The 25,835-nt window shown below is 41.2% G+C and overlaps 1 protein-coding gene across 2 annotated transcripts in view; it reads left to right on the top strand.

Annotated features, from left to right (window-relative positions):
* fasn (fatty acid synthase) overlaps positions 1-25,835 on the top strand; it is a 127,146-nt gene that overhangs the window by 85,132 nt on the left and 16,179 nt on the right. The window contains exons 29-40 of one of the 2 annotated variants that reach the window (XM_084341495.1): positions 3,703-3,881; positions 4,198-4,317; positions 4,707-4,829; positions 14,924-15,147; positions 15,393-15,594; positions 19,211-19,362; positions 22,174-22,265; positions 22,374-22,768; positions 23,506-23,685; positions 23,844-24,071; positions 24,346-24,557; positions 24,977-25,075. In XM_084341495.1, the coding sequence (XP_084197621.1) occupies positions 3,703-3,881; positions 4,198-4,317; positions 4,707-4,829; positions 14,924-15,147; positions 15,393-15,594; positions 19,211-19,362; positions 22,174-22,265; positions 22,374-22,768; positions 23,506-23,685; positions 23,844-24,071; positions 24,346-24,557; positions 24,977-25,075 (2,206 nt within the window). Of the gene's footprint in view, positions 1-3,702; positions 3,882-4,197; positions 4,318-4,706; positions 4,830-14,923; positions 15,148-15,392; positions 15,595-19,210; positions 19,363-22,173; positions 22,266-22,373; positions 22,769-23,505; positions 23,698-23,843; positions 24,072-24,345; positions 24,558-24,976; positions 25,076-25,835 lie in introns of both variants that reach the window. The other variant, XM_084341494.1, reaches the window with a different exon arrangement.

Genomic DNA, 25,835 nt, shown 5'->3' with positions numbered 1-25,835 from the left:
AATATGATCATTTACTCACCCAGATAACTTTGGTGTCATTTGGAGTCGTGACGAGTAATGCGAGTGACGGAGCACTGAAACACAGCCTCTATATAACGCATTATCTGCCGCGAAACTAGTTCATTTCACCAATATTTTGTCATGATATGCTAGTGCTATTCCCCTCTGAGTCCGGGCTTGTCTGTTATCAACATCCAGGGTCAAACTAGCAGTAGCAGCTACAGGTAAACAAGCCGGCTGTCGCGGGTGCGTGCGCAGCTCAGAGACGACATCTTCCAGGTCAGAGGTAGTAGGTCAACCTACAGACCAGGATGTTGATAACAGACGAGCCCGGACTCAGAGGGGAATAGCACTAGCGTATCATAACAAAATATTGGTGAAATGAACTAGTTTTGTGGCAGATAATGCTTATAGAGGCTGCGCTTCGGTGCCCGGATCACTCGCATTATATGTATATACGCGGCGCTCCACTGGATCTAATTTTGTCCGAACGACGCCAAATGACACCAAAGTTATCTGGGTGAGTAAATCATCGTATTTTATGCTAGAAATAAGGTCCAGGTTGTAAAAAACTGTAGTTCCCCTTTAATTTTTCTTTCAGCAATACATTTGGTGTCCACTTTAGGAATTGAGAAAATGTCATGTCCCCTCCAAAGCTGATTTTGGCCCTGCGTGTTTGAATTTTCAGATGAGTTAAAACAACTGGCTCGTCACACCTCATATGTACTTTATGCACCTACAGCCCTTATGCTGCTAGCAGTCTGACAGAAACCTCTCTGATGGCGCACTTTGCCAACATACAAAAACATATTCGCGTGTGACACCTCCACTGCTACAGCTCCATCCTAGGGAAAACACTGCAGTTCTGTCACTCACTCTGTGTGCGAGGGCCGAGGGGCTGCACCTGACCTAAACACTCAAAACAAGTAATCATGCTTCTAGTAGACCACAGGGACCGAAGCAGAGGCAGCAACTGCTTTCAAGTTCACAATATCATAATCTATATTCATTTTAAATGACATGTCCAAACTTTCGCGCACAGAGTCAGTTGGGAGTATCTGTACCTATCGGTCTGTTAGGAGTTTCTGCTCTAAAATTTTCAGTTACTAATATATTTATGGTAGGAAATACATTATAGCAACAGTTACATTGCACAGCAGTAGCTTTGAATACACAATCAGCTTACCTGCTGCAGTCACGCTGTCATTACCTACTCCAAAAGTGGCCTGTACCAGGCTTTGTGCAAGGTTCATGGAGGATCACATCAGAGCAATAAATATGTTTGTGTATGAATGACACACAAATCATTCTCTTCTGGGTCGTTGTGCTGCAGACAGAAAAGGAGGCACAGATAGAGAGTTGTGTGTCCAGTGATTATTACCAAAATGGTACAGAGACCTTGTTATAACTATTCCATTGATCACTAATGAGAAATACCACTTCTTTATATTTTAATGCAAATGAGAATTACTATCACAGCATCTTCTTATATTTTCAAGGGCATATTATGGATTAGTATAAACTTAATTTAAAGACATATATTGTTTTTTTTTTATCTTTTCAACAATTTTATACAACATGGAATGTATGGAACATGAAGTCATTGTTTTTCGAAGAAATACATTTAAATCAAATGGTAGTTTTCTATTTAAAAAAATATTCCAGCTCCTCCTTCTTCCCTGTACAACCGCTAAATGTATAATTAATCAGACTGGAGATTGGTCGATAGTAGGGTAAGGGGTACAATTATAGTCACCACCTATTCAAGTATAGGAGGTAGAAAAGTCAGTTATATCTGCCAACAGTTTGGGACAAAAGGTAGATTCATATATATTGGTATAAGTACATTACGCCCTTCTTTGTCACTTATTGTTTTATCTAATGTAATAGGAAGGCTGTGATATATAAGAATAGCTACACACCAGTTATTTGATTTAAAAGAGGAATCAAAAACCCACCTGACCCAACTCCTGCATAAGTTAATATGTTCCAGATTGGACAGGTGGGTCTCCTGTAAATAGGCAATGTGAAATTTCTCTTTCTTTAGAAGTGTGAGAATGTTTTGGCTCTTGACAACATGGATTACGCCTGGATTAAGAGATCCAGCTCCAAGTATCTACTCATAAATGATCCAGATCATCTTCTGGCACCCTCCTGCCACCTACCACAATGAAAAGTACAGCGGTCCTCAAGAAAAATATTAATGCAAATAATATTTTAAGAATGGTAATAGGAAAAGGAGGGCACTAGTGGGCGAACATCAAAAACACCACATGAACTGAAAGAGCCCTTATTTAGGGCAATGGTCATAAAAAACTGAAGACAGCCTTTGTCTATATCTAGTTAAGTAACTCACAGAAGAAAGAGAATAAAGGAGGCAGTTACCTCATTTAACACAAAGTATCCGCCCAATCAAATCAAATAACATGACCACATGTGAGGGCTGGGTATAATGTAAAGTGTGACAAGAATGTCTCGTCTGTGAGAGCGTGCACAGAAGGCAGTACAGGACTATTCACTTGCGTGATGTGAGCGTGTACATAATTTAGGTTGTGTGCATGCTCATGGATATATATGACCTGTATGTACATTTTTTGACGCATGTGGCATAGGTAGATGCAAGAGTCCCCCTATATTAGTCCAAAGTATTTCTTAATGTCCCCACCCTACAAAGAGGTGAGAGAAAGAAAAACAACTAAAACAAAAAAGTGGAGTTGTACCTGCCCAAGTTTTTAATTTGTCCCAGTCCTTCACAAACTCCCAGACCTTACATGGACACTTGAAGGTGTAATCCTGGTTACTGTGCGTAAAGCACAGGCTGGCTGGAAAGTGTATCCCTCGCATGATGAGACGCTGGCACACATAATTAAACTCTCACAGGATCTGTCTCATGTGGGTAGAGCGATCCTGCCAAATGTAGATTGGGTTTCCCATGTTGAGAATCTTGTATTTTTCCTTTGCTGCTGTCATAATCATCTGTTTGTCGGAGAAATTGTGCAGCTCTATTATCACTTGTCTTGAATACTTTTCCTTCCTTTCGTTTGGTTTGCAGACCCAAAAGGGAGCCAAGATTCAAAGAATTAAAGCTGTCTGGTTTTTGTCCCGAGCCTTCCTTCCTTCCTCCTTATGCACTTGCCTCTGAGCAAGTTCTGGCTAGGGTATCGCATTGAGTTTGGGTCAAATGGGAAGCGGACATCTTCATAAGTTGTCAGCCCACATTACAAAGTCCAGACATAAACTAAACATGAATCCAAAAAAGAATTTGTATCTGGTGGGGATGGGAGGTTGGGATGTCCTGGCCTACAAATCCTTTTCTCCAGATGATATATGTCATATGGGTGGCTGTGGCTCAGGGGTAGAGCCAGTGTCTTGTTATTGGAAGGTCGCTGGTTCGATTCCCCTGGTCTGCATGTCAAAGTGTCGCTGAGCAAGATACTGAACCCCAAATTGCTCCTGGTGTGCTGGTCGGCACCTTGCATGGCAGCCACCGCCATCAGTGTATGAATGTGTGTATGAATTACTGTAAGTTGCTTTGGACAAAAGTGTCTGCTAAATGCCCTAAAATGTCATGATTTTAATAGTTTTCTCAGTGAAATGAAAAGTGTGATGCAAAAAGGATAATTTCTACTAATCGTGAATCATATCGCAATTGTAATATCTGTCAAAGTAATTGTAATATGATGTGTGTGTGCGTGTATATAGGACACTGGAGCAAGCAGCCTCAGTGCCAGTGGTCTACGCTACAGCCTACTACTCTCTGGTAGTTCGTGGCAGGCTCCGTCCTGGAGAGACTGTTCTTATCCACTCTGGGTCAGGGGGAGTCGGTCAGGCTGCCATTGCCATAGCGCTCAGTAGAAAATGTAAAGTCTTCACTACAGTCGGTTAGTATTTATCACACATTGCACACTGTCACAGAGGCAAAAAATTTGCATTGATATGACATCTGATGTTTTTGCCAATGAAAAAAATGCACCACAATACACCATTTTTTGAAATTACATTTAATGATTTTTTCTCTTATTCATGACTCATGTCTTATAGTTATGAGAAACTTAAGAGATACTATCTCTTTGCAGTAAGTATAACATAGTAAGTCATAATAATGTAACAGAGTATATAATAGTGAGACAATTATGAGATTTAAAAAATGTAAAAATCGTTTTTTAACCCTTACCTTTTTGTGTGTTGTATTACTAGGCTCAATGGAGAAGCAAGCCTACCTACAGGAGAGGTTCCCTCTGCTCTCAGCAGAAGCCTTCGCCAACTCCAGAGATACCTCTTTTGAACAGCACATTCTTCTCCACACACAGGGCAAAGGTCAGACATCCCTTTTAGTAGTAGAAATTGTGTTACACATACCGTGCTTCACACCACCTCAACATACTCTCTCTATAGGTTAAAATAATAGCCCCCTTTTAAAAACATATACCGCATACAATATATACATAGAATGCACTGCACTAAGTCTCAAAGAAAATATTGACTTAGACTTAAAATAAAATAATACCACACTATGCTAAGGGATTAAGGTCTCCCTTAAAAAAATAATGATGAAATGGCTGGTTTAGTCGTAGTGTCTTGAGATAAACTTTTCCCTAATGTGCGGATTGAGAACTTTGCACACAAGACAACTTTGCAGTGCTGTTTTTATTACTCTCAAAATACAGAACAGTACATATGTAGTAATTTATGTGTCTGTCTTTTAGGTGTGAATGTGGTGCTGAATTCTTTGGCTGAGGAGAAGCTGCAGGCTAGTATCCGTTGCCTAGCCAGACATGGGCGATTCCTGGAGATCGGCAAATACGACCTGTCCAACAACTCCCCACTGGGTCAGTAGGCAGCTTTGGACTCTCACAGTCATGCTTATAGAACAGTGGAAGTGTCACGTTCTCCTTTAATTTTAGATATAGCCTTCCAAATACACCGCTCAAAAACATCAATGGAACACTTGTCACAGTATAACACCAAGTCAGTTAAACTTCAGGGATATCAGTTTCACCTGCTTTAGTGCAAATGAAAGTGAGAACAGGTGCAAGGGAGAAGCAAAAGCAAGACAACCCTCAAAAAGGGAATGGTTTTGCATGTGGTGACCACAGATAATTGCTCTCTCCTTATCCTTCCTGACTGATTCTTCTCTAGTTTTGCGTTCTGCTAGTGTCCTTGTCACGACTGGTAGCATGCCTGCAGCCCAGGTTGCATAGGCAGTCCAGCTCCTCTAGGATGGCACATCCATATGTGCAGTTGCAAGAAGGTTTTCTGTGTCTCCCAGCACAGTCTCACGAGCATGGAGGAGATACTGGGAGACCAGCCGTTACATGGGGAGAACTGGACAGGGTCCTTGAAAGTTCATCAACCTAGCAGCAGGACTGGTACCTGCTCCTTTGTGCAGCTGTACCCTGACTGCTGTTAGGTAACGGGATGAAATCCTCAGAGCAACTGTCAGACCGTATGCTGATGCAGTGGGTCCTGGGCTCCTCCTGGTGTAGGACAATGCCGGGCCTCATGTGGCCAGAGTGTGTAGGCAGTTCCTGGATGACAAAGGCACTGATACCATCGATTGGCCCTCTTTGTTCCCCTGACCTAAATCCAATTAAGCACCTATTGGATGTTATGTATCGCGCATCTGGCGCTGCCAAGTGCAGCCACAGACTGTCCAGGGGCTCACTCATGCCCTGATCCAGGTCTTGGAGGAGATCCCCAACGACACCATCCACTGACTGATCAGGAGCATGCCCAGACGTTGTCGAGAGTGCATACAGGCACACAGGGGCCATACACACTACTGAGTCACATTGTGAGTTGCCGTGATAAAATTCACACAAGTTGGACCAGCCTGGGATTTCAATTTCAAGTCTCATCTGTTTGTTATCGTTTTGAAATGGTTTGTTGTTGTGTATCGAGGCTACCAACTGCAGTGTTCTTAATGAATTAAAGTTAGCTAGTTAGCTGAGGAGTTGGGATGCTGCGTTAGCCGCAAATAAAGTCAAAATGCAATGATTCGGAAATCCCTTTACACCTTTAAAATTGTGTTTAGACTGATTAACTTTGTTTTTCATAAATATATACTATTCTGAGATGTTTTAATTTACGTTTTTTACAGCATCCCAACTTTTTGGAATTGAGGTTATTTTAAGTTCAAATTAAAGGAAAGGTTGACTTCCCGTTTCGGTAGTTAGCAGTTGTTTAGGGAGAGAGAAGTTGGAACAGGTGATGTCCAGGGTACATATGCAATAATAATATTAATACAATAACGTTCATTATCTAGTGTTAGGTGATTAGTACTCACCTTTGCTTTTACAATGAAGAACTTCTTGCTCTTCACCTCCCAAACGGCAGCATTATTTACCCATCCAGATCGAAAATACATATAACTGTCCGTATTTTTATAAACTTTCATCCTGGCAGCAGTATAAGGTGAGGGATTCCCCTTAAGGTACACGTAAATGTCACCGAAGTCGAGCTCTGGCAGGGACCTGCCGGCTGAAGTACCGCAGTGGGTGCTGTATATGGATCATAAGTGCCCAACACTTGCAGTTTATGTCCCCATCGTTCCTTTTCTACGGTTGACAGGTGATCTAAATAACCGTGCGAGAGGAAATTTACCAGCTTTTGCTGTGTCTCTACGGGAAGTCCGGTATGAGCCGCCATCTTGGTCTACTGTTTTGCCCTCCACGTCACGTAACTGAAAACTATGAATAGAAAGTCTATTCCACCCATTTTTTTAAAAAACAACTTAGGAACAATAAAGCAGAAGGAGTCTCCATTTAGCATAAAGGATTTTAACTATTCGATACTGCGATCCTGCCAGATGTAGATTGGGTTTCCCAAGTTGAGAATCTTGTGTTTTTCCTTTGCTGCTGTCATAATCCTCTGTTTGTCGGAGAAATTGTGCAGCTCTATTATCACTTGTCTTGAATACTTTTCTTTCCTTTCGTTTGGTTTGCAGACCCAAAAGGGAGCCAAGATTCAAAGAATTTAAGATATACTCTTCTTTACACCTTAGTTTTTTTACACTGAACCAACAACTGCGGCATAATACCTCCACATTGTGTGATGTTAGACAGCATCTGTCGGCCTTTCAACGCCTCCGATTGGAGGTATAAATCCCTCTTAACGCCATTAAATTTTTTTGACCCGCGATTAACGCACAAACGTTATGACTCTCAGCCCGCCCCATAGTTTGGGAAATCAGGAAATGATGCAGCAGTAACTTTGTAGATGGCAAGCAGAAAACAACCTCCTTGAGCAGAAATGGATAAAGAAAAGGGTTGTTTCAAATCAAATCAAATCAATTGTATTTATATAGCCCAAAATCCCAATCACATCAATCACCTCAATGGGCTTTACAATCTGTACAGTGAACGACATCCTCTGTCCTTAGACCCTTGATTCGAGTGAGGAAAAACTTGCCATGTTGATGGAAAAAAACCCTTTTAACAGGGGGGGAAAAAAGGAGATGGAAGAAACATAAGGGAGAGCCACAGAGGCGGAATCCCTCTTTCAGGACAGACAGACATGCAATAGATGTTGCATGTACAGAAAAGAACAACAAAATCAAAGTTGCATTGGCAGAATATCTGATACAAATTCTATTATGTGTAAAGTGAGTGGAGATGACTGAGAAGGCCAAGGCATCGCCAAGTGGTGCCTGACCCATACAACCTCCTCTTCACAGTGGTGACCTGGAATTAGCAGTAGACAGAGAGATCAGAGTGAAGGGCTATCACATTTTACAGAAATGCAGATATAAGGAGATGGTTAAACAGAGGAGAACAATGATCCAGCAGAGCACAGGTCCGTCAATATGTGAGGCAGCAGGAGCCAGGAGAGGTAGATGGTCCCAGGGGCCCGTGGTCCATCAGAAGGGAGCCTGAATGAAAAGAGAGGAGGAGGAAGCTATAGAGAGTGAGAGAGTGACACAGCTTGCAGCTTGGGACAGAAAACAAAAGTTAGAGAAATGCAATGTTAATCAGCATACTGACTGAGACTGACCCACTGAAGAAGCTAGCAATCGAAGTCAAGGACTAATTAAAGGCTTAGTCAAAGAAGTAAGTTTTGAGTTTAGATTTAAAGGCATCAATAGAGCCAGATTGTCTGATGTCAGCTGGGAGGTTATTCCAGAGGAAGGGGGCCCGATAGGAGAAAGCCCTGCAGCCAGCTGACTTCTTCTTAACCCTGGGAACCATCAGGAGTCCTGAATTTTGAGAGCGTAATGCACAAGTTGGAATATATGGTATAATGAGATCTGACATGTACAACGGGGCAAGGCCTTGTACAGTTTTGTATGTCATCAGCAGCACCTTAAGGTCTGATCTTATATGAATTGGGAGCCAATGCAGTGAGGCTAGGATTGGTGTAATATGATCACATTTTCTTGTACGTGTTAAGACTCTAGCTGCAGCATTTTGAACAATCTGAAGACTTTTTGTGCTCTCATGCGGGAGACCCGAAAATAAGGCATTGCAATAATCCAGCCTAGATGAAACAAAGGCATGAGTCAGAATCTCTGCATCAGCTGTGGACAAGAAGGACCTAATTTTAGCTGTGTTGTGCAGGTGGTAAAAAGCGATCTTGGTAATTTCTTTGATGTGCTGATCGAAAGAGAGGTAATGTACATGTAACACCAAGATTCTTGACAGTTGAACTTTGAGAAATAACACAGTTGTCAAGAGTTACCGTCACCTGATTAAAGTGGTGTCTATGCCGAGAGGGGGCAATGACCAGCATCTCAGTTTTATCCGAATTCAGGAGCAAGAAGTTTTCTGACATCCATTCCTTCACTGCATACAAGCAGGTCTCGAATTTCGTGATTTGAGATTAATCATCAGCTTGACAATCTTTTGAATGGCAAGTTCAGCTTCAAAGACCTCTCAGATGTTTCTCTTGATAAGAACAAAGTTATCTGCATTTACTGTTGATTTGAACTGAATTACCACTGGAGTACGTCCAGTCTCAAATACTAATTGCTGGCCAAGCACCCAGCTACTGCAGAGAGCCCTCCTCCCCCTCGCTAATGGGTGGCTACAGCTTGCAGGCCGATTAACATTGATCAGTTAACCTTTACAAATGTTACATTCAGGTCAATATGACCATCTTTTGTCGCTTGTTGGGCTTGAGTTTGCCATGGTATGGTTTTAGCATATTTTTTGAGCATTGCAGTACCTTTGAGGTTATTCTGGAGAGTATTCTGGGTATTCTGTCATTGTTTTGGATTGTTGCAATAATTATAAACAACAGTACTTACTTAAACCTTGTACTAGGCTTGTCGTGGTAGTCTGTGTTCCCGGTGTTACACGGTAGTCGGGCGTACACTGATAACATTACTTGCCATCAGCCCCCACTGTCATTTTCCTTTATATAAATAATCAATAGTCCAACGACAGACAACTGTGCTCCGTGCAGCAGCATGCCCAGCAGCAGAGTAACAGGAGTCACATTTCACTTTTAGCGTGGAGACAGTCAGTAGAGCTGGCTGACAAGGCGATGGCGGAGGATTTGCTGTCAAAGCGAGAAGCAAAAGCGCCTGTTTGGCAATATGACGGACTTAAACTGATACCGAACCTGATAACCTTTATAAGGCAAAAGGAGTTGTTACCTCACTGAAGAGTTGGAGCCCCTTCTTGTTTAGTACTCCCACAGACTGAATAAAACCATTCCCAGACGTATTCAAAATGGATCCACTGTCAACAAATGCCGAAAATTACCACTGGTTTGCTCTGTAGACACATTTTGATGAAAGACGTCGGTGCTAACTAAGCACATTGCATTTCCTGTGACGAGTCTACTTGAAAATGAAACTCAACTTCAGCATCAAGTCAGCATTTATTTTAATAGAACTGTTTTTTGTTTTTTTTCAACCCAATTGTGTTGTTTAAATTAGTGTGAAACAACTAACCAAATGAATTAAACATAAACAAAAAAACAATTTTGTGGGCCAGATTATATTATATTTTTCACTACGGGATGGAGGGTAAGGGGTGGCCAGCAGTGGCTTGGGGGCCAGCAGTTTGAGATCCCTGGTTTAAACATTGGCTCTATCTAATCAATACTCTTTAGACCCTCCGTATTATAGAGCAATATCTAGTTTCCTGATCTGTGTAACTGTACATAGCAGTTAAGAGACTTACCTTTTGAACCTTAGTCCAGGGGTCTGTCATATGGAGAGAATTTTGTTCCTTTATTATTCAATCAAATAGAATAGATTTGAAACCAAAAAAGAGATTTGAGAGCAAAAGAGAGTAAGTGGCAATCAAAAACATTTTTTTTTGTGATTGAAACAGAACAGGTTGCAATTGAAAAAAAAATATGAGAGCATATTTCTTCAACTTCAATCAAAACTAATGTTTGTAAGTAAAAACATGACCATTTTGCTTATAAATCAGTCCTCTTTGCTTTCAAGTTAAAAACCTTTGCTTTCAAATCAGTCCTCTTGAATTCAACTGCACTTGATGGGCGGGGCCTATGCTGGTGGATGAGAGAAGAGTTTCTATTGGTTGGTTTGACCTGGCTCCAGCGCCAGCTACGCCTTCCGCATTACACCCACTTCTCCCTTGTGCTGTGCTGCTTGGAGGAAAGTTGATAGCCTGTTGCTCTTGAAACGTTTCCCATAAGTAATGAATTGCGCTATATATCGTTGGCTACAGCCTGCCATACATTCACAACAACAACAATAACAACAACAACAACACAAGTAATGAATTATAATGCCCTGCTGCTGCAAGCACACGGATTAGCAGCAACATGGTTGTCTCTGCTAGTCACGGCCTGAGCAGAGTAGCCTAATGAGTGAGTGAATTACAGGGAGGCGTATACAACGTAGGGCTGTGATTTAAACATTTAGTGTTGCATGGTACTCGCGGTGCCAAAACGTCACGGTTCCTACACAACAGTACTACCGTGGATTACTAAACTACCGCTGAACGCGGTGCCAGTTTGCACTGTGTAGCAGGCTGCCGCTACTCCTCCCAGCTCCATTCTCACTACAGCTGTTCTAATGTCAACAAACACACGTGGCGAATAATTTAACAAATTCACGCACATATTTCTAACCAGCCAGCATTACTGGTCTATACAGGAGCAGCTGCGTCGGACGGTCCAACTTAAATGACACTGAATGATGCTTTTGACCTCCGAGATGTAGAATGTGTAGGCTATAGAAGAGAAACGCAAATTTCAGCACCACTGATCTGTATAAACAGACCAAAAGACATTGTTAAATTATTCGCCACGTGTGTTTGTTGACATTAGAACAGCTGCAGCAGACTAGCAGAGACAACCATGTTGCTGCTAATCAGTGTGCTTGCAGCAGCAGGGCATTATAATTAATTACTTGTGGTGTTGTGTTGTTGTTGTGAATGTACGGCAGGCTGTAGCCAACGATATAGCGCAATTCATTACTTATGTTTCAAGAGCCACAGGCTATCAACTTACCTCCAAGTAGAGCTTAGATCAGGCCCAAAAAATCAAGGCCGACCCTACCCGAGCCCGTGTACGTTGTGTCCGAGCCCGGCCTGGCCCGGCCCGACACATTAACTGTAATTATGAGCCCGAGCCCGATTTAAACCCGACAATTTTTTAATACGTGGTGTAACAGTCAGAGTTATTAAATGTAGCGGCACTAGGTGGCATCTCCTTTTGTTTAGTGGGTAATGTAACCTGTACGATGAAGAAGAGCAGGTGTACTTCCGCTCCCCATGAGACAGGATACTGCCGACAGAGCGAAGGCTCCCCATTTATTTTGTCTTTATTTTGTAAAGTGTTGGTGCAAGAACCTCGGCCTGGATCGTTTGCATGTATGCCTGTAACATCTAGTGCCGTAGAGACCTGGCATGGTGTGGTCAGTATTATGAATAAAAGTGCCGTGCGGAAACCCCCACATGTTGCCTGCCGTCTCTTGAGTAACCGGAGGCACCCGCACTGAAGTGGACCATCACCTTCCCCTTCATCCAGCCCACGTTACTGTTATAACTGATGTTCTCAACTACAACTCCGAGTTGTTTGAACTACAGAAATCTGTTTAGAATTATCTTAATGAATAATGCAACAAGGACGAAGCATGCACATAGGATAGTGGCCCGGGCTCAGGCTTGGGCAGAGAATCTAAACTCTACCTCCAAGCAGCACAGCACAAGGGAGAAGTGGGTGTGATGCAGAAGGCATAGCTGGCGCTGGAGCCAGGTCAAACCAACCGATAGAAACTCTTCTCTCATCCACCAGCGTAGGCCCCGCCCCTCAAGTGCAGTTGAATTTGCAAGCAAAGGTTTTTAACTTGAAAGCAAAGAGGACTGATTTATAAGCAAAATGGTCGTATGTTTTTACTTACAAAATCAAGCGTAGCGTTAGTTCTGGCAGGCCACGACGTCAAGCTTAAATCAGCATCAACAGCGTAGCTGTCAACACGGAGCAGATCAGCTGATGGCTCAGCTGACTCCCTGTGCCCGCTTCCTATTGGGAAATTGCATTCAGAGCACGCTATTTAAACTGCTCTAGCCTGACCTCACTTGCTGTTTCCTCTGCTGGCTTTTTGCAACCCACCTCCACCCCAGCGCCTCCCGTCATCTGTTATGGTTCTTACATTGTATCTTGTTGGTTGCTCTGCTATGTCTTGGTTTTTCTTTGCTGCTGCGCTCCCTGCTTATGCCATTCATGATGGCTCGTGAAGGGCAGGAAGGTGTGCTCTTCCTGCCTCAGGCTTTCCACGCAAGCGCATGGAAGAGCAGGGGGTCCCAGAACAGTACCATACCGCCAAATGAAACTTGTGCAAGTAAATAAAGATTATTTTGACAAAGTGGTCCTGAATGAACATTAGTTTTGATTGAAGTTGAAGAAATATGCTCTCTCATATTTTTTTTTTCAATTGCAACCTGTTCTGTTTTGATCTAAAAAAAAAAAAAAAATTGATTGCCACTTACTCTCTTTTGCTCTCAAATCTCTTTTTTGGTTTCAAATCTATTCTATTTGAATGAATAATAAAGGAACAAAATTCTCTCCATACTGTCTTGACCCTGATATTGTTACTTGGATTCAGTGGGACACTTGAAAAACTGCCTCTAAAACACCACAATGTTTTTTTCTGTGATAGAATCTGCACATCAGCCTCACAGTGAGAAAGGGAAACACTTAACACAGTTTAACTTTCTATTATCAAGCAGAACTGAATCAAAGAATCAGTTCTGCAAACTGTCCATTCTTACCCAGGGGTTTTTCAGGAATACAGTTAAAATGGAAAAAATATGCATGTGCACACTGAAAGTAATAAACCAGAGTCTGTTTCCTTGTATTGTGAACACATACAATAGAGCTGATTCTGATTCTTTAATGCACTTTTTGTGTTCTCTTTTCTCCCATGACTCAGTGCAGTTAAATCATATATGATTTTTAGATTCAATTTAACATATACATGTTGCATATCCTGAGGTTATTATATTCAATGTACTTTACAAAAAATGTCTATAAATCCACTTAGGAAAGTCCTGGGTGTATAAATACTGTCTTTTGTTTCTTTGATTTTCAAAAAATAAGTGTTATTTTAGGCTCAAGTAGCAAAATTATATTTCCTGTGAACATCCTGTTCCCAAAGTATAGGAACTGAGACAGAATCATGACTGTAGTACTTTGTGCACTGAGGGGGGGCCAAGGACCCCAGGCCCTAATGGCCCTGATTGGCGTGATTGTTATTCCATGCTCCCCAAATACAAGGCAATATTGCGTATTTTTTTTCCCTCTGGAGTCAGACATCATAACCCCCTTCCTCAGACAAAATCGTGACTAATGTACTACTGTACATCCTCAGATTCCACCTGATCGAGGCCACTTGGAAATGCTTGTGGTTCCAGCCACCGTGCATTTAAGCAGCGTCCCAGGAGCAGCTCTTCATGCTGCTCGGCAGAGAATACATGCCAAGTCAATTCAAGCTGCACAGTGCAGATCTTAAAAAGCTGGAAGTCAGACACAGGAACACCATACAGCATCTGAGCAATTTTTTAAATAAAACACACCATGAAGACTTGAGATCTACAGTACAACTAAGTTGTAAATATTAAGACACTTAAAACAGACAAAAAACAAACCCATTTAACTACTACTCACCCATGATAGAAGCACCAAAACCAAGGAAAAATAATTAAATAAACAATTTGAGCATCAAAAATATTATGCGGGCATGACGCTCCTCCTATGAAATGCTCCAGGTGGGATATGAAGCTGCGTGGAGGATGAACCAAGTAAGCATTTCACACACAAGATTACAAAGACATGCCCAGAGGAATCAAGCAGTCAGTTTGGCGTTGTGATCTAAAAAGGGATAAAGAGAATACAGACAACAGTAGATGGATTGCAGTTATGAGTTAGTGAAATGGGAGCTGTTACACTGCCAGTCTAGACAGCTGCCGATTGAAACTGAGAAGGAAAAACGTAAAATGTGGCTGTAAGGTGACCAGTGTAGTCAAGGGGTAAGATAAAGGGATGATGGAACATCATTCTGTTGAAGCTTTGTGGGCACAGCCAGTGGTTGTAGCTTCGGGTAGCTGCATTTGTTCTCTGGCGATGAATGCATTTTTTGTTCAACCTAAAATAGCATTTCTCCTTAATTAATGAGGGGAAGAGAGGCTGCAGTTAGCATTTTGCTGAGTGTGATAAAAGACATTTAGCCTTGAATAATTTCTTTCAGGCTGTAAAAAGGGTAGTTACTATAATATAAAGAAAGGGCCGGGGGAAAATCAATTCAAGAAAAGGCCTGCACATACCAAACAGTGCCTGCAAAAGCACTTGTGTCACATTCAGTGTGCACAGCGTAATCTGTAAAAGTTACTTTCATACCATGACACAGTCTATTTTGCAAATACCCGCAGGCTGTCCAAGGAGTGGTTCACCTTCACAATGGTCAACACTAGACGGTGTTATCATGTTGTTGTGTTGTCTCTAGGCATGGCTCTGTTCCTGAAAAATGTTGCTTTCCATGGCATCCTGCTGGATGCTCTCTTTGAAGAGGGCAATCAGGAGTGGGAGGAAGTGTTCCAGCTGCTGAAGGAGGGCATTTTGAGAGGTGTAGTTCAGCCTCTAAAGACCACAGTGTTTGAGAGGGACCAAGTGGAGGAAGCATTCCGATACATGGCTCAGGGCAAGCATATTGGCAAGGTTCTCCTGCAGGTCAGTTTCTCCTCTTATTTTCAGCCTTTAAGTATGAGACGACTATAGATTGTTCTTAATGGACACACCTATCATGATGTACTGGAAAAAAAAAACTGAAAGATTTGAAACGTAATAATCCTAAAAGATCCTTTGCACCATAGTGGCTCAGTTCACGTACCTGTTATGACTATGACTGGAAAATACCACACCACACCTACACTACACCAGTGTGTATTCTCTTACCAATTCCTTTCTTCACACAGGTCCGTTTTGAGGAGAAGGGTGCATCAGTCGAAAGTGCTTCCCCTTTTTCTATTCCAGCTATCTGTCGCACCTTCTGTTGTTCCTCCCACTCCTACATCATCACTGGTGGACTGGGGGGCTTTGGTCTGGAGCTTGCTCAGTGGTTGACAGAGAGAGGAGCACACAAACTAGTGCTAACTTCCAGATCAGGGATCAGGAACGGTAAGGCACAATGACACAAAGCTACTGAGGTTGCTGCTCAGTTACATAAAGATTCATTAAGAGCAATTCATTGTTGTTAAGTGTGTTTGTAGTTCCGCCACACCATATAAAGGGTAGAGGTTGTTGTTTGGCACTAGAAAACATTCTGTCAACTGAACTCTTCACAAGTCACTGACTAGCTAGTGAAACCGGTGACAGGCCTTAAAGTGATAGTGCAGGGTCTTTTGATATGGGGTTGTATGAGGTACTTATCCCTAGTCAATGTATTATCTGCAGTAGATGACCATCAGCTCTCCCCCTGTGTGGAGAAGCAGCATGTAGCACCAGCTGGGGAGCAGAGCATTTTACTGCTGTAAATGGTACCAGCAGCAAGACGTGTTGTAGCCACTACGTGCCAAGCTATATTTTGAGCATTTTTCATGCTTTGCATTGCCATCAGACAGCCTTTTCCTTTGGCACTACATTCCCAACCGCGCGACGTCCATATTCCTACACATAAGTGCAGCTATGCCTGCACTGTTTTGCACCATGGGCTTCAAGCGGCTGTCTGACGGCAATGTACCGCGCCAAAAATGTTCAAAGTATAGCGTTCAGTTATGTGGATATATTTTATTTGGTGGGCCTTCTTCTAGTTAAAATATGTCTTACTGCCTGTACCGTTTGCAGCAGTACAATGCTTTGCTTCCCTGCTGCTTCTCCACACAGGGGCAGAGCTGACGGTCATCTACTGCAGATAATACACTGACTAGGGATAAGTACCTCATACAATTCCACATCAAAAGACCTGAGCTATCACTTTAAGTTCTAAAACCACTGGTGACTTGACAACCTAGGTCACAGGTGACAACATTAGCAGGCTTGAGTCATGCTACCAGTTCACACCACTTCAACTTTCCCCTGCAACATTTATGTCTCATTACGGATCATCAGTCCCAAATCCCAGCCACGTTATTAAAGCAGAACTCATTGCTCTCTTGCCAAGAAAACATCCTTTGAAACTGGAAAAGGAGGAAAACATTTAACATCTCAGTATATAGACCAATTTAGGGAATGAATAACAATGGAAAAACTGACTGCATTTATTAACTACAAAATGCCTTTGTTCCAGAAAGTTACCATCAATAACGGCATACATGGCACAACAGTACCCTCTTTAATTAGGGCCCGAGCAGGAAACCTGCGAGGTCCCTATTGTTTTTGTAGTGATTATTAGGGCCCAAGCACTGACAGTGCGAGGCCCTATTGAATCTGTAGGTGGAATTTTTTTTCTTCAGCGGCTTTCGGCGGCTTTTTGGCGGCTGCAACATACCCCAAAACTCACCAAAGTTGGAACATACGCCGCATCTGACGAAAAATGTTATAATCTAGGGTTGTCGTGAACTTCCACCACTAGGTGGCGCTATAATCAAGGAAAGTGCATTTTGGTTCATAACTCCCATATACTTTGTCACACATTCAAAAACCTTACATCCACGCATCAGTAAATTGTGCTGAATCTCCTGATATAGGCCACACCTATTTACCCCCACCCGTCTACCTTTTTTTTCGCAAATTCGCGAAAACTCCTCCCAGGCAATTTCACCAATTTGCACGAAACATTGCACACAGCATCTGTGGACCTTCTGACAAAAAGTTATTAAAAGAATTTTGATGGTCTAAAGAACGCCCAAATTATAGAACAACAATTTCCTGCACATTGTGGTCAAACAGACAGTTTTGCATCTCTTGACCAAATACACTCCCATTCCCACAAAACTTTTGCTAATTGTGTTCGATGGCCCCATGACAGTTTGTACAACATTTGGTGCAAATCAGCCAATAGATGGCGCTTTTATTGCTAAATGACCAAAGAAGAGCTTGACTGCCTTCACTTTTCATTCCTCAGTGGAAGTTGTTGCATGAACAAGCCCCGACAGCAGCATGCCCTGCATGGGCCTGTTCATCGCTGCTTGCAGTTTTAATTGTAATTGTATTATTAATATTAATAATAATATTAGAACCGTGTTGTATCCCTATTTGCCGCCACAATTGCAAGTGCTGGTCGTTGTCATTATTTACCTTTTAACAGTTAAAAAAAATTACACCTTCAGTGATCATTAAAGGATAACTACCGTTTTTTACAACCTGGACCTTATTTCTAGCAAAATATATTATCATTTATTCACCCAGATAACTTTGGTGTCATTTGGCGTCGTTCGGACGAAATTAGATCCAGTGGAGCGCCGCGTATATCCATATAATGCGAGTGATCCGGGCACCGAAGCGCAGCCTCTATAAGCATTATCTGCCACGAAACTAGTTCATTTCACCAATATTTTGTTACGATACGCTAGTGCTATTCCCCTCTGAGTTGGGGCTCGTCTGTTATCAACATCCGGGGTCTGTAGGTTGACCTACTACCTCTGACCTGGAAGATGTCATCTCTGAGCTGCGCGCGCACCCGCGACAGCTGGCTTGTTTACCTGTAGCTGCTACTGCTAGTTTGACCCCGGATGTTGATAACAGACGAGCCCGGACTCAGAGGGGAATAGCACTAGCGTATCGTAACAAAATATTGGTGAAATGAACTAGTTTCGTGGCAGATAATGCGTTATATAGAGGCTGTGTTTCAGTGCCCCGTCACTCGCATTATATGGATATAGCGGCGCTACACTGGATCTAATTTCGTCCGAACGACTTCAAATGACACCAAAGTTATCTGGGTGAGTAAATGATCATATATTTTGCTAGAAATAAGGTCCAGGTTGTAAAAAACGGTAGTTATCCTTTAACATGCATATTTATTATTTTTCATTTTGTTGTTTATTTTTAAAAAATGTTTTACTTACTCATTTGCACGTTGTGCTTCTGACTGGCAAAAGATACCGAAGTATCTGCTGCCATATTACCAGACTATAGAGCTGCTTCTTTCCTCAGGCTGTGAGATTCCTCAATTCATCCTCTACACTCCACTGTATAAAATAGTTAGTTTTTTTTCCTTATGTAGCATAAAGACATTTGAACCCAAATTTCATTGTCCACCCCTAGTGTTGACTATTAAATGGACCTTTAACCCTTTTAACCTTTTAAAAATGAAAAGTGTTGTCAAGCCAAGTCAATGATAATACCACTTAGAAACCTTAGTGGGGGAAGTTGTCTGATCCATCTTCAAACAAGCTTATGTTCTGTCAATTGTATTACCTCTCTAAGCAATAAATAGATTAACTGAAACATTGGACTGTCATGAAAAATTTAACACACAAAATCACTGTAATTATTTGGAAACAGGGTCTAGTGAAAAGGGAGAGGTACAGCCTTTTTACAGTGTGATATAAAGTGCCCTTTTGCAGTTAAACACAGTTATAAACTGGAGTTTTAAGCTGGACTACTTGGCTGTTTTTCATCAATGAAATCAAGCAAGTCACGAAACAGGTAATTACTTCCTGTAGTAGTTAGGAGCAGTTACACAAAGATACAATAGTTATTAACTTAAAATCTAACCGTGATGTACATGGATGCAAACCTTAAGGTTTGCTTTGAAATCTTTACTGATACAAATGGATACCATGTGACAGTAATTTGGTTCTTGGCGCTGCTGTAAATGTTTTTTTTCACAGTTTTTCTTCAACTGTTGTAGGTTACCAGGCAAAGAGGGTGCATGAATGGCAGAGTCAAGATGTGGAAGTGCTACTGTCGACCAATGATGTCAGCACACTGGAGGGAGCAGAGCGACTCATCGCTGAGGCTTGCACACTGGGCCCAGTGGGCGGTGTCTTCCACCTAGCCATGGTAACACACCAAGCCACCTTATCATCAATTCCCTCTGCTCTGTCTCATTTTTAGGCTACCACTTGTATTTTAAATCAGAATTTTTACTCTTATTCTCTTTTTTTTGCAAACATAGAAAATACTAGCTCTGAACATTATGTTAAAGATTTATTGGTATCTTCAGTACTCAACAATCCATGACCAGCCCAGCTGTTGGAATAGTGAGACAATTAGATGATACTATAAAATCTCAAGGTTAGGTAGTAACTAAATGTAATTAATATATTGTGTTTCAGGCTGCAGAAGGATATTGATCAGTTAACCTCAAACAAGGATAAGGACAGCTCAGATAAACTTAAAAGTAAAAAACGATTGATTAAACAGCAGTGTGTCAGCACTTGAAAAAGTGATGTAAAAGGGATGTACGGAATGTCGTGATAAAAAAAAAATTGCGATACCGTCGTGGGACTGTGACAATAACTACTAACCTATCATGTGATTATTTTGCTCGTAAAGCTCATGGATCTAACAACATAAATTGATATGTATACATTTTTCTCTCTCCTTATCATTGTATTGTTCTTTTTGAACAGCAGAGGGCGCAGTCATACTGCTGAAAATGACAAACTCCTTCTCATAAGACCCGCCCTACTCTGCCTCTGATTGGTTGGCTTTGTTGGTTTCATTCTCAATGCATGACTCAAACTGTTAGCTCACACAGAATGTCTGTTTTCGGCAGTACCTGAGCTGGAGTAACACTCCGACCTCTTCAAATCAACACACGATTAAAATACACACCATTAACTTTTTTCTGTATAAAATATCACAAATAATTAGTCCGAGGTTAGGTCATTAGCACTATGTTCATGAGCACCATGGCTTTGTGTATGGCAATGTCAATCTATTGCTGCGTTTCCACAAAAATTAGCGGGTCTACGCTTTTTTTTTTTTTTTTTACGCGGTGACACCCACTTAAAATCACATATTGATCCCATTACAACTTCCCACAGGCAAGTCTGTCATTTTTATCTGAAGAGTTAGGTTGTATGTTTCACGTCAGGAATGCACCAAAAACATCCAATAACATTTGAAAAGTCTAGAAGAGCCACACAATGAAATTATTTTATCCGCATTCAAGTTAGCTAGAAGTTAGCCAGCTCGGTCAGCGATCCAGGTATTTTCATAGCTGAGAAGTTGAGCTTTTTTGGCTTCAAAACACCACTGAGCAGCTTTCATAGGAATGAACGGGGCTCCATCTCCAACACTGTGTCCAGAAATAAAAACGTACTTGAATATACCGCATCCCAAATTCCTTCCTTATTTACGCGCCACCACCGGATGTTGATAACGCCTCGTCACTTCACGCGGCGGAATTTAGTGGGAGAGCCAAGCTGAGGTGAAAAAACCTGTGCCTACTGCAGAGTCAATTGACCCTGGCGTAAATTCCGGGTGTACACATTCCCATTGCACACAAAAGCCCGATCTTGGCATGTTTAAGTAGGATTTTTGACCAGTGGAAAAGGGGTATGTCAGTCAGGTGGCTGAAATATCTCTGCATTTATTATAATGGATTGCCAAAGAATTTTGTACAGACATTCAGAATCAACTAAGATGTTGTATGTGGTGATTATAACTGCTAAACATCAGTATGTTATTGTGAACATGTTAGTATATACACCATAGTTCTTTTCTGTGATAATTCCTCTCAGTGGTGCATAAACAAAAAGCACCTGGACCTACCGCATTGCAATTTAAACAGCGGCACTCGCACACATACTGAAAGCACCATAGTCCCGAAGTACTGTCTCACAGAGCTTTGCTTTCTTGAAACAGCAGAAAGTGACTGCGCTATTTCCAACAAAAACCTGGTCTAAAGTCAGTCATATTAAACAGGCACATACATTCTGCTTTAACGATTAGAGAGGCTGCTTTCAGTCATGCATACATTAATGTCATGGCAGCAAGTATTGTGGCACATGCAGCAAAACTAAAAGTTGTAGTTAAAAAGTTGACAGGACAGATGAAGCTCTCCAGAGAAAATAGAATTACACTTTTAGCCTCTAAAATACATATTTTCCAAACCGATCTGATTTAGCTCAGGATTTAGGCATCAGGAGGACAGCTGCATTGCTCCAAGCAAATTTACTGCATGAACCTGAACTGTGTGTGTGACCTTTTAGATGTGTAGAAGAATGCAGAACATTAATTAACATTACTGTAGATTCTGATCGATCATGTCTGCGTTTCAGGAGAATTAAATTAATTAATGTTAATGTTTATTAATGTTAAAGTTTAGTTGCTGTGCTTCATGTGTAACACGAGTCTCTTGTAATGGAGAGATTTCTGCCATTGCTGCTGCTGGAGGATCGCTGCATGTAATGTAATTCATATTTTTTATTTTTCACGGATCCACGTATTACCAATACACTCACAAGGACATGCTTCTACTCCTCAGTTAAATACCAGTGCAAATGGTCATATGCAGTCAAACAGAGTTGTTGATGGGACAGACAAGGATTGGGAGACACCAGTGGCATGGGGTCCACTGGCCGAGGAACACAAGCCTGTCTCTCAGTGAAGATGTGTGTGAGTGCGAGTGAAATTGCAATGCCAGAGGTCCAGGTGCTTTTTGTTTATGCACCCTTGAGAGCAATTATCACAGTAAAGAACTATGGTGTCAAATTACGATGGTAGCACTGCTGGTCCTATCCATACTCTATATAAAACTGACCCCTCTGGTGTTATCACTCTAAAAACTGCTTGTTCATTTGAATTTGCAGTGATTCCAATGTGATCAAAACGTCATTAGCTTGTTTGGTATGTCAATATCAGGTGCTGAAAGATGGAATGCTGGAGAATCTGACTCCTCAGCTCTTCCTTGATGTTAACAAACCTAAATATGATGGAACCATAAACCTGGACAAGTAAGACACACACACATCCATCCTTCTGTTCAAATCAGGAAACTCTAAATAAGGACTTTTATTTTTTCTCTCTGTATGTTGATGCACCCACTTCCATTCCCTCTCTAGAGTGACAAGAAAATTGTGCCCAGACCTCAGCTACTTTGTGGCCTTCTCCTCAGTCAGCTGTGGCCGTGGAAACGTCGGCCAAAGTAACTACGGTTATGCCAACTCAGCCATGGAGCGTGTGTGTGAAAAGCGTCGCTACGATGGCCTACCTGGACTGGCAATTCAGTGGGGTGCCATTGGTGATGTAGGTGTGGTCCTGGAGAATATGGGAAGCAATGAAACAGTGATTGGTGGCACCCTACCACAGCGCATCACATCCTGCCTGGAGGTGCTCGACCTCTTCCTTTGCCAGCAGCAGCCAGTGATGTCAAGCTTTGTACTGGCAGAGAGGACGGTGGTGAAGAGCGAGGCAGGAAGCCAGAGAAACTTGGTGGATGCTGTAGCTCACATTCTGGGTAAGAGCAAAGCTGTACAAAACCAGTCTTACCAACAAAGATATTTTGAAGCATGTGATCTTCAAACAAGGTGAAGTCATGCCTGTCATCTGTTGTCGACTAGACTGGCCCCTGTTTTGCTTTTGCAGTCTTGGGCTGATTTGAAAAGTCTGCAAAGCATCGTTAAACAACAAGAATGGGTTCTTTTGCACAAGGAGGACTCCTATGATTATTTTTGAGTAGATTTGTACAGTGTACTGGAATGAATAGAAACCAATGCAAGTGGAAGTTCAAAAAATGGAAGTTCACTGGAAGAGCATGAGAAAGACATTGACACGAGTTGGTCAAGTTGATTATTTTCATAGGATTTTTATTGAAAGGACTGCCCAATTTAAACACAAGTAAATATGAATTCATAACTATTGAATTGATCTTTATATTATTATTAATATTTACTACTTTTTATGCATGTTGAATTGTACAAGTTACATTTTTATACTGCAGTTAACCTGCTGTTTACTGACCAAAAATCTCTAGGTTACACTTGAAATTGATCAGAAATAATTACTGGGAAGAGTATTAATTTAACAGTCTCTATTTTCCCAGTACCAAATTATATTGTTATTTCCAGGAAACATTCTTGATTCATTTTTTTTTAAATTACTGTTTGTCATAACAAAGAGAGATAAATTCTTCCTGTCTGCTTCTATTTTGTTCGTTCAGCTAAATTTGATCTTTACTGCGTTCTTCACTCTCAGGTGTACGAGATGTGAACAGTCTGAATGCTGATGCCTCATTGGCTGACCTGGGCCTGGACTCCTTGATGGGTGTGGAGGTCCGCCAGACTCTGGAGCGTGACTACGACATCGTCATGGCTATGAGAGAGATCCGCCAGCTCACCATCAACAAGCTGCAAGAGCTGGCCAATAGCAAGCCAGGTGGATCAAATGGTATTATTAAGAGCTGCTCTTAAATCAGCCAGAAAAAAAACACACTTAAATGAAATCATGTCTGTATTGTGAGATTTTAGTCTTTAATCCAGTTCTATGTAGGATGTGGCTGTTTGAGATTTTTGTCTTTGCCAATTCATATCCAGAATCTCACCAAGCTACAACTAAGAGGGATGGCATTCACTCTTTGTTGGAGTCTGATCTGACCCAGCTATTAGTCAACCCCAATGAACCCACAGTGATGCCACTGAACAAGGTTCATAGCCAGGAGAGGCCATTGTTCCTGGTCCATCCCATTGAGGGCTCCATTGCCGCCTTTAAGACACTTGCTTTCAAGCTTAGCGTGCCTTGCTATGGCTTGCAGTGCACAAAAGGTATTCTGTGTTCACAAACACACTCATTTAGGCTCATACAAGAAAAAAACAAAATAACAGTTATTTAAAAAATATGTTAATAAGGAGCTAGACCATATACCATCACAATAGAACTTATGATAAGTTCTAAATATTACACAGATGGTTCAATTAATTTCTCTGTTCATTACTGATTGTGTTATTCAAATATGTGTATATTTGTATTAATGTAAGTATGTATGTATATTATACATGGTCCAACCAAGCTCATCTAAATGTATCCCCTTTCCACCAGCTGCCCCTCTGGACAGCATCCAGTCCCTTGCAGCCTACTATGTGAACTGTATCACAGAGGTTCAGCCAGACGGGCCTTATCGAATAGCTGGCTACTCCTTTGGTGCCTGTGTTGCATTTGAAATGTGCTTGCAGCTTCAAACCCAGAATCGGCCAGTGGAGTATCTCTTTCTGTTTGATGGATCACACTCCTATGTGGCAGCATACACACAGGTTAGAGAAAAAAGCAAATACAAGTGTATTTTCTTGTTACACACACACACACACACACACACACACACGCACACACACACTACACTACACAGTAGCCATAAATAATTAATTGTGAATCAGTGATAAGATCTAGTTTAGTAGCATCTGCAGGGTTTCAAGAGTTTTAAGAGGTGTATTTCACAAAGGAAACGTGGGAAAAAACATTTTAACTCTTCATTTATGTATTTTGCACATTTAATATCATTAAGTAGCTTGAGACAGCCTAACGTGAGTGTGCTTTCTATAAACCAAAGTGCATACAATATGATTTAATGTTTCAGTAAACTGGAGACAGCATGTGCATAGGATGATGTAGTATGGGAACAAATTGAGATTTAAATTTAACTATAGTTTTGTAATCTTAATTCCTTGGTTTCCAGACCTACAGGGCCAAACTGACACCAGGTAAAGAGTCTGAGGCTGAAACTGAAGCCCTGTGTGCCTTCATCCAGCAGTTCACTGGGATCGAGTACAACAAGGTACAACAAGTCTCCAAGACATGTGCAAACACACAGATGCTCACCAAAGGTTTTCATCAATCACAACATTTAAGCAAGGATGTTGTAAGACAATTGTAAATGCAATTGTACAATTGTAAGAGGCAGCATGTAGAACATCCAATTAATAATATGTGTTTTTAGCACACAGACATCTCAAACTGTTTGGCTGAGAATTTTTTGAGATTTTTATTTAAAGTTATGACTTAACCTAACAATTTCTAGCAAGGAGTCCTATCTTAGAAGTGACCGGAAAAATTATCAGAGCAACTCTGAGCAAGGAAGGACAGAAACTTTTGGTTGGTTAAAAAAAGAAATAAAAATGCACTCCAGGTGATAATGGGCATAGAATGAACAATGAAATTGATAGGCCTAATCCTATTATTTAGTGTCTAGTAAGGCATGGTGTAATTATGAATGTTATTTTCAATGATAAACGTAAATTGTAAGACACACTTTCAAAGAAGCCTACAAAATGTTTGAAAACAAACCTACTTGGGCAATACTTGTTTTATTTATTTGCTTACATTTATTTACCAGCCTGATCATTTTAGATGGAGATAATGATGTGGAGAAGCCACAACAATAATAACAGCTATAATATAATAATTATGGATATTAATAATCTAACAGCTGACAACAAGAAATAGAATAAATATAATCCGTAATAATAATAAATATTATCATTCTTCTTCTTCTTCTTCTTCTTATTATTATTATTATTATTATTATTATCATTATT

This window comes from Pagrus pagrus, assembly GCF_965226575.1.
Source record: "Pagrus pagrus genome assembly, chromosome: 21".
NCBI lineage: Eukaryota > Metazoa > Chordata > Actinopteri > Spariformes > Sparidae > Pagrus > Pagrus pagrus.
This window is presented reverse-complemented; position numbering and strand designations above follow the sequence as displayed.